Here is a 10087-nt window from a genome sequence, read left to right on the forward strand (position 1 = left end):
ATGAAATGCATCTGCTCTATATACACGATTTATTGTATAAATAGAATATAGTAGAAATTGGTTTTTCAATGACAATTTTACTATTAATCTTTATCGATTCTATACTTCAAATCAATTCTTCTCAAACAATATTGCTTCATATAATAGAGCTTTATGTCTAAGAAATCAGATCAAATCCATTTAATTTACCAATTGCTAGTCTAAGCTATTCTCTATGATGAGTAAATTTTGCAATATTTGATCCACAGTTACTACCTAGGTATACCAGAAGGCAAGCCGGGTCAACAACACTTGTATCGCGTTTCCTCTGAACCGCCCCGTCCGGGCACTCCGCACAAGCTGCCTTACTGCGTCACTTGTATATCTCATGTATGTAATCTAGCTTTAATACATAAAGTTTGGTGTATACAAATTTTTATACAGAACATTGACAATATGGCAAGTGCCAGCTTACTTTCGAGCACTAAAGTCCGCGAAAGCTCTACTTCTGGATAAATGATGCATGAAACATATACATAGTAGTGTTTAGTATCTGGGTATTCGTATAAATTATACTGCCTCTATTTCTTCTAATTATTTATTTAAATAACTTTAATCAGAAAGAGAATTCTAAAATCACTACCCAACTTAAAAGAATTGAATTTTTCACTGTCGTATTACAAAAATGTCTGATTATAAGATCTACCTATGCATTCCATTAATGTTAAATGGTGTAATTTCTATGCAACTAAATAATTAATAAAATAATTGAAATTTCTTCATAGCCCTCACCGTCAATAAACCTAGACTACTACGGCAACCTGGCGTCGTATCTATACAGCTCATGGGACAGCGACGCAGATGAAGAATTACCAACATCTCCTACACCTAGCAAAAAGAAGAAGAAAAAGCCTATGGGTGCGTAATTAATATATTAATTATTATGAAATATTTCAAAATTTCATACGTTTTTAATTTTTAGTAAGTTAATGTTTAGTATAAGTTACATATTATGTAATATTGACATGATTTAAAAGAGCAACTATGGAGTTTCTTGCCGATAGATACTGCTTTCCGAATCGGTGGTAAATGTTAAAAATACTTAGGTATGTAATGACGATTCGAAAGTGCTACTAAATAGTAGTCTAATTGAATAAATGAATGTTTGAGTTTGAGTTTGATAAATATCCTCCACATATCAGCTGTTGTATTTCCAACTGAAATATAAAAATTCTCAATGATTAATAATTACATTGGCAATTGGCATTGACCTTTTTTCAGCTTTCACGGCTGGCTATTGAAAGTCAACGATTACCTAAAATAGGAACCGTTTTCTATGATTGATCGTGCTTTTAGGATTTGTTTAATTTTAATACTGTGTGCTTCATTTTTCTTTTTCTACATGTGGTTGAATTTCCTTCTTCCCAAATAATAAAAAAATCTACTTACTTATAAATTAATTTTACTTTTTCTAGATGGTATTCCCAAGAACCTGCCGTGTCTATTCCACGACGCTCACTTCAGTCCGTCATCAGCGTACTTCGTATTAGAATGTTTAGGGCCCGGTGTTCCGATATCGAGTTTGCATAAAACTGCGCTGCCTGAACCAAGACTGATCCTGCACTTGGAGAATAATACTTCTGTTAAGGTAAATTGTTGATTTTTAAGATAAAATGTACTCGAAATGATAGGTATCATTTTTTTTATCCGAAAGACTAAGCATTCCGGAAAATACTACAACAGAAATGCATCTAAAGCTTGAAAATTTTCGAAACGAACCAAGTTAAAATTTAAGTACATACTATTTTTCAACCCACTTTTATATGAAAATTATTAGCCAATTAGTTCTTACATTTATGATTATTTGTGCGATGGCACTTTCTTTCTTCCACTCATAAAAAGTATATCACACAGAATAGACTATCAAGCAATGCGTCGAAAACCTCAAGGCATTTCCTCTATTGCTTTTCTTATATCTAAAAGAACATAATATATGCTAATTCTGCCTTCTGAGATACAGGTAATTACCTAGTTCAGAAGGCAGAGCAATATTGTATTGTTATATTTGAAGTTGCTAATAAATTTTATTTTATTTTATTTTTTGACGTGACAACGTCTTATAATTCGATAGAGCCGGCTGCATGCACGAAAAAACATGACTCATGCGGCGTTACCTCGCTCTGAGGCGTTCCATGTAAGGCTTGAAGTGCAAGCGAGAGCGCGGAACGAGCGACAAAGAAGCACAATCGGACGTTGTCACGTTCAACTATCGTCAGTAAACCGACTTTACATACAACCAATTTTTTATTTTATATCCTGTAGGAGAAGCTCTCCGGTATAGCCCTCCCCACACCCCGCACGTTCTCAGTCCAGCTATCAAGCGGTCACGCGGCGCGGGTTCGTTTGCTCTTACCGCCTGGGCTACGGGAGGATGAGGTTACCAAGTACCCGCTTGTGTTGAAAGTGTGAGTATTGAAACTGTGAGCATTGTAAAACAATTATTGGCTTATTTTTTGTGATTCAATTCGGTTCCCTTTTATTGGTGCCGTGTCATTTATCAGTTTATTATATAAGTGATCTGTCAATCGCTCGTTTTAGTGTCTGCACTCTGTCAATTATCCCATTTATTGCTTGTACTTTGTTAATTATCTCATTTATTGTTTGTGCCTTGTCAATTATCCCATTTATTGTTTGTGCCTAGCCAATTATCCCATTTATTATTTGTGCCTTGCCAATTATGCATTTATTGTTTTTACCTTGTTAAATATCTCATTTATTATTTGTGCCTTGTCAATCAACCTATTTATTGATTGTGCCTTGCAAATTATACCATTTATTGTTTGTGCATTGTCAATTATCCTATTTATTATTTGTGCCTTTTCAATTGTCCCATTTATTGTTTGTACCTTGCTAATTGTCCCACTTACTATCAGTGCCCTGAAATTTTCCGTTTCACATATGTGTGCTCTATCAATTATCTGTTTTATTGTTTGTGCCTTACCAATCCGTTTTATAAAATTTACTCTACCTACCCCATTATAATTTCATCACTGCCTTGTCAATTATCAATTTTATTACCTGTGCTTTCTACCTCTATTTATAATGGGGTAATTACCCCATTATAATTTCATCATCACTGCCTTGTCAATTATCAATTTTACTATGTGTGCTCTATTTCTCTTATCACCGCAGTCACGGCGTCCCCGGCACGCAGCTGGTGACAGACGAGTGGTCACTGGACTGGGGCTCGGTAGCAGCTAGCGGCGGGGCGATAGTGGCGGCGGTGGACGCGCGGGGCGCGGGGGGGCGCGGGCTGGCGGCGACCCACGCGCTGCACCGCCGGCTGGGGACCGTGGAGCTGGCCGACCAGCTCGAGGTGGCCGAGTGAGTGTGCCGTAGTGTAGTGTACTGGGGCTGTGTGGTATACTAAGCGCGAAGGGACTTGTAGTTTTGCATGTAAAAAATACTTAAACAACAAAATAATATCAAAAAAATTGTTTGTCTGTAAAGTCGGTTTACTGACGATAATAATGAAACGTGACAACGTCCGATTGTGCTCCTTTGTCGGTCGTTCCGCGCTCTCACTTGCACTGTGGAACGCCTCAGAGCGAGGTAACGCCGCATGAGTCATGTTTTTTCGTGCGTGCAGCCGGCTCTATGGAATTATAAGACGTTGACACGTCAAAAATTTTTGCTAATTATATATTTTTGGACACGCAGGTACCTCCGCGAGTCGCTGCACTTCGTGGACGCGCGCCGCGTGGCGGTGTGGGGCGCGGCGCACGGCGGGTTCCTCGCCGCGCTGGCGCTCGCCAGCTCGCTCGACGTGTTCCACTGCGCCATCGCCGTCGCGCCCATCGTGCGCTGGCGGTACTACGGTCAGTGCCCACACATATACATGTACACTGGCTAGAGGTATTACGGCCAGTCACACACACATGCATGAATAACGGTACTACGGTCAGTACACATATATACACATGCACACACATGGCTGGTGGTATTACGGCCAGTCACACACACACACACACACACACATTCAAATGTACACTTCATACAAATATACACATGCACATGCATGGCTAACGGTACTACGTTCAGTACACATATATACACATGCACACAGAGGTCTGGCGATAATATGTTAAGTCACACATAACTCTATTTCACTCTGAACATATAAACACACACACATGCTGACACATATACGCACACAAACATACTCAACATGCACATATGCACGTACAAAACGCACTCTATAATACACTTCAAACGCACGCGGTCATTTACTGACACATATAGGTAGGTAATCACGTAGACACGTATCATAGATATACATATAATAACATAATTTGTATTTTTAGTACTATCAAAATACTAACCGTTGCGTCAAAACATTGTGTTTTGACGCAATGATTTTCACTCATAAAACGTGTAGTTGAACGTGTATATGTAAACACAACCATATTGCACACAGCATCAGCATACGCGGAGCGCTACATGGGCTTCCCGAACGCGACGGGCAACTACCGCGGGTACGCGGACGCTGACGTCACACAGCAGGCCCTCGCTCTGCGCGATAAGATGCTGCTGCTCGTGCACGGCACTGCTGATGATACTGTGCACTTGCAGCAGAGTATGGCCCTCGCGAGAGCCCTGGCTGACCAGGGCTCCATGTTCCGCTTGCAGGTCAGTAGGCTAAAATATTTTATTCTAGGTGGAGATGCCAAGCAGTTTATTGAATTCGGCATTAAAAAAAGATTATATTTTATAGCATTTAAGGAGATGGAGGTGCCAAATAGTTTATTGAATTTGGCATTAAAAAGAGATCATTAATTTATAGTATTTAAGGTAAAATAGTCACAACATCCGAACTGTCCTTTACATTTTAATGCGTTTATAATGATAATCATTATATATATATTTACTTGATCATTGCAATAGTTTCCTATTATTTTCCTAACAGACCATTCTCCAATATTACATATATTATTATCCACAGATCTACCCGGACGAGGGCCACAGCCTGTCGGGCGTCCGGCGGCACGTGTACCGCAGCATGCGCGCGTTCCTGGACGAGTGCTTCCGCCGGCTCGTGCCGCCCGAGAGCAAGGCGGGGCTCCGGAACGGCGGCAACCTCGACTGAGACACGTGGGGGGAGGAGGAGCTCTACTCGTGGTGACGATCACATTTCATTTTATAGAAAAATATTGAATTTATATTTTTGTTTTTTTTTTTAATTTAGTGAAAAATCCATTATTAGTTAATACGTCAACTTGGCCCTTGTAGAATTATTATTTATTTACATTCTATGATCGTAACGTCTCTATTAAAATAATTAATAAAGTTGGTACCTAATTGACCTTTTTTAATTTGACCTCAACGTGAAGTTCCAATACGTACCTTTTTAAAATATTTTTATATTAGTACCCCTTTAATAATCCTTTCTAAATTTTCAGGTAATCGCAAACTCAAAGACTATATCGAAGAACCTGTAGTACAATTATTTCCATATCTCCTCGACTGCCGCATCAGTGTGCTTGTGATGAAAACTTTTATGATGCGACCATTTTGTGAATCGTGATTCGTGAACCTCTCTTCCTCTACGTGCAAAATTATATTTTTATTTAATTATCTAAGTCTTATTTATTAGAATATCTTAGGGCCGATTTCAATGCTTAGATAAAACTTATTCGTCGAATAATGTATAAAACTACCTAATTGCCCGTATTTGACAGTTTACGTGACATTTTAATATTATCGCGTTATTATATTTACTTTATTGGACAGATAAGTTTTATCCAAGCATTGAAAAATCGGCCCTTAGTAGCATTGACGTACAATGAACAACTAAACTCATATATTATTATGCTCATATAGCGTTATAATGCTCAAAATTTGTCCGAAACAAAACTGTGCCGCGCGTGAATTAGGCAGAGTTTTTGAGCGTTTGTTAGTCTTGTTATATGTATGGTAGTAGTACGTCAATGTTTCACTGTGGTAGCTATTAACATGGGTTTTTGACAAGTGTTCATTAAAAATGTTCTTTATATTGTGCTTATGTTTGCTTTATATTGTGGACATAATACGGATGACCATATTTTCATGATTTTTGGTAACTAACTCGTTCTATACCGAGTTTCACTGAATGTTTCGTTTTTTTGAGATTTTTTCTCTAGAAGGTGAAAGGGGAATCAAAGTATTTTTAAATTTAAATGCGTTATTAAAAAATCGTATTGTGTTCGGGTGTGAATGGATCTTATTAATAGATATTGACGTTAAAATTTGAATTGTCAGCCATGTTGATAGCTACCACAATAATAAATATGTATTTCTATTAGAATAAATTAAAATTATACTATTGTTTGAAAAAACTATTTTAGAAGACGACTGTTAATACGTAATAAGTCGAAAACTCAAATTAAATATGATAAATCGTTAATATTTCATAGTTCAAGTTGTACTCTAGTTTTAAACGGATTAAGATGCAATTAAAATTAGGCAACAACTAATATTATAATTATGTTTCACTTAAAAATTATTTATTTATTATTGGCGTTTAAATAAGAGTGACAATATCTTCATAAATAAATACCCAATAAAAATAATGCGTTCTTAATGTCACTGGCAATTCGGTTAAAAAAATTATAAACATTTGAACAGCAATTTTCGATTCTTTAATTTCTCTCTTATTATTAAATTATTGCCACAAGTTTAAACGTTTTAAAATCTTTGAAGATTTTTTCTTTTTTTTATCTTAAATGATAATTAGTAGTTATTTAAAAATGATAGGTCTGATCTATCGCATGTAAAATATTCGCAAATTCAATAAATCTATTTAGTGATTTAATAAAGGAATTGATAGTTCTTTAGTCAATCATTTTTGTGATTTTAGAGTAATATAGCGTTAATGTTCATGAAATAAATAATACAAGAGGTGTGTTAAAATATAAAACATTTCTTTTTTTTATTGTTTATTATTCTTAAGAAAAATCACGCCACGCAGACTGTCGAAGTCTTTGCTCATAATTATTGCTGTATGTAAAAAATTCTACCAATTTGGCGGGAATTTTGACATGAACATAAGACCACAAGACGTTTAAACAGATATTTTTTTTAAACGATTAGGAAAGCTGTTTTTTGGTAATTAGTTTTGTTGTTTTGTTTAAAATTTAATATTATTAATGGTAATTTGGCTGCATCGTATTGGATTAAACGAACCAATTGGATAGGAGCTGACAGCTGTATGTTATTGTTTAATTTTTAAAAGGTAAAGTGTTATTTCTAAAAAACGTGTACAGATGTAAAATATAGCTCTTTTTGAGTAGATAGCGTGTCTTAAATTCAATTTGTAATAAATAGTGTTTTAACAATTATTATTACCATTATTGTCATACTATAAGTATTTTTTAGGTAAGGATTTAAGGTATAGAAATAAAACAGATTTTTTTTATTTTGTTACGTCAAATTTGTTGTTTATTGTGTATTTGTGTATATTTTTATTTCGAACCAACGAATAATCAATTTATTGGTCCGAAATTCTCATGATTTAGGTAAAACTGTGCTTAAAATATGTTGATTAATACCTAGGCAGTATATATTGTGCAAAATGTTGATATAAAATTCTTTGTTTCATCTTCAAATAGAAAGCTATTTGTTCCAAATTAATTATAATAGAATTTATAATCATGGTCTTAAATACAGTAGGACCTAAGTAACGACATAATTGGAAAATACATAGATTGTACCAAATTAACGACAATATCAATATTTTTATTTATTTAGATTCTGTGCTTTAACTTCGTGTAGTTTAAGTAATGACAGTTAGGCAAGAAGCAGTTAGGTATGGAGTTTAAAAAAATTGCATGGTTCTAGTTAAAATGACTAAATATCCTTAGATACAAATTAATATTAGTAACGACCAATAGCGATTTAAATATCTTGAAAAGTTTTTGACTAATTAGTGAATTTAAATTAGAACTTATAGTGCTTTAATAATTCTAGTCACATTTAAATATTTTAAGTAAATAGCAATAAATAGATTAAACATTTTAAATCATTCTTCCATTGGCACCATCTATTTTATAAATAATTCAATTTTTAAACCTTATAAAACACCAATTTTAATAGTATTGAAAATACGAAATATAATATTTTTATTGTTATTTAAAATAATGTTTCTATCACGCGTCAGTAAAGTGCGAATCTTTAGAAATTTCCAGTAATTTCCCGAAGCCCTTTTTAGCCTTAACAATAGACATAAATTGTTAGATATAAAGGTTTTTTAACGCGGAATATGTATTGATACAATATTATAATTTATTTGCTAATATTGTATTTCATAATATAGTTATTTTAAATAAGTCTTTTAATATATTTGGCATGTTGAAAGTTATATCAATGGGCTATTCAGGTTGAGATTATTGCATGAATAATGTTTACCTAAGTATAAGTTTACGTTTATCATCTTATTAAAGGGTAATTTTAAATAAAAATAAATACTTAGATAAAGGGTGTAAAAAAATATTTAAAACCAGTTAAATATTGAAAACAAAGTTAGTTTTACGTTTGTAATATTCCGGTATTAACATTCGATAATCTTAACGTGAATTGCACCTATAATGTTAACACTGCTCTACTCTTCATATATTATAATCTGCATTGTATATTTTGTTCTGGAGTCAATTTACGATTTTTATTTCATATTTAAATTGCCAACCATCACAATTATTTTGAACACCCTGCTTCAAAAATCAAGTGAGATATTTAAACCAAAGTGCCAAACGTTGTTTTCAAATGTTAATTAGGAATTAGATTAGACATTGCAGTATTATTCACACCATTTAGGTATTAATAATTTTATCACTTCTTCCCTGTAGCAATACAACCACAGCATAAAAATAAATTTAAACGGGAATAAATTAGAAAAGATTTTTTGCAACCTTTAGGTATGGTTTATAAAATGTAACTTTTGTATTAAAATCAGACGCAGAAAAATAAAATCATCATAAATGTGGTATCTTGCGAAAATTTTAATTGCGGCAATAAAACTTAAGAAACTAAATTAAATGGCGTCTCATTTTATTTTAGGTACACGTGTAAGTAGTTAGTTACTTTTGCTAACGTTCAAGTAAATTATCAGAATTAAATTATGTATTTAAAAAATTGTGTACCTACGTGCTAAGGTTTTAGGATTTCGTAACGAACCGCATTTTTCGATTATAAATTATTTGAATTTATCTGAATAAGAATTTTTGTTATTATATAGAAATAATTTTAAAAATAACTAAAACATTTCCTTTTTTAAATAAAATAAATTGATGCATTATAACTAATTGTCTGTGGTTGTATAAAATACCTACACAATAATTATTATTTTCTCCTGAAACAAATTAAATAGATTTTATTTAATTAAAATATATCTTTATTGTATATAAATAAGCGCACATAAATTGTGATTTCTTGCCTTTCGATGTTTGTCTGTAATTCATAGAAATGTTGTTTCAAAAGTATGGTTTTATATTGTTATGGCTAGATACAATTATTCGTGAGTTCACTTTTCTATAGTTTTATAAGTGTTGAAATGTATGAAAATATTTTTTCTTTACTACAAATAGGTAAATTAGGAGAAATCAAGTAATTTCAAAGTCAACGATTTTCTTAAAAAAAAACAGAAACGAACCGAAAAACGAATTATTTAAAAAAATACGGTTAGAACAAAATTAAAAAATCAACTTCGCGCTTCGAATGTGTTATATTTTTTTTAGAAAACTCTTATGAATATAGTTGATTTCTCCTAATTTATAACGATGTTACAAAAACAACAAATAAGTTGTAAAGCACAAATTGTTAATTTTATTACATGAAATGTCTTCTCAAGTTAACACCACAGTATCATAATTATTATAAGTGAATTGTTATTGCTTCAAATTTTATTTACCTACTGTTAATATTTTACTTCATTCATATTTTCATGGAGTTATATTCTATCGTATTGTGAATTTCAATAAACACATGATGAATTATGCCTTGTTTTATTTTAATCTGATCACTTTACCAATTTAGATATTTAGTACCTACCTACTTTGATAACATCATCTGTCGCTAT

At 33.1% G+C, this 10087-nt stretch overlaps 1 protein-coding gene across 1 annotated transcript in view; it reads left to right on the top strand.

Moving 5' to 3' along the window:
- Positions 1-5570, top strand: part of Dpp10 (Dipeptidyl peptidase 10) — a 139599-nt gene extending 134029 nt beyond the window's left edge. Inside the window, exons 11-19 of the mRNA XM_090116156.1 lie at positions 249-369; positions 765-897; positions 1455-1627; positions 2302-2444; positions 3172-3363; positions 3700-3857; positions 4457-4668; positions 4982-5157; positions 5439-5570. Of these exons, the coding sequence (XP_089972282.1) occupies positions 249-369; positions 765-897; positions 1455-1627; positions 2302-2444; positions 3172-3363; positions 3700-3857; positions 4457-4668; positions 4982-5125 (1276 nt within the window). The 3' untranslated portion in view covers positions 5126-5157; positions 5439-5570. The remainder of the gene's footprint in view (positions 1-248; positions 370-764; positions 898-1454; positions 1628-2301; positions 2445-3171; positions 3364-3699; positions 3858-4456; positions 4669-4981; positions 5158-5438) is intronic.
- Positions 5571-10087: the final 4517 nt, after the last annotated feature.

This window comes from Colias eurytheme, chromosome 25 (genome assembly GCF_061535395.1).
Source record: "Colias eurytheme isolate Ceu_HAF_F1 chromosome 25, ilColEury1 Martin Lab GWU primary, whole genome shotgun sequence".
Classification (NCBI taxonomy): domain Eukaryota; kingdom Metazoa; phylum Arthropoda; class Insecta; order Lepidoptera; family Pieridae; genus Colias; species Colias eurytheme.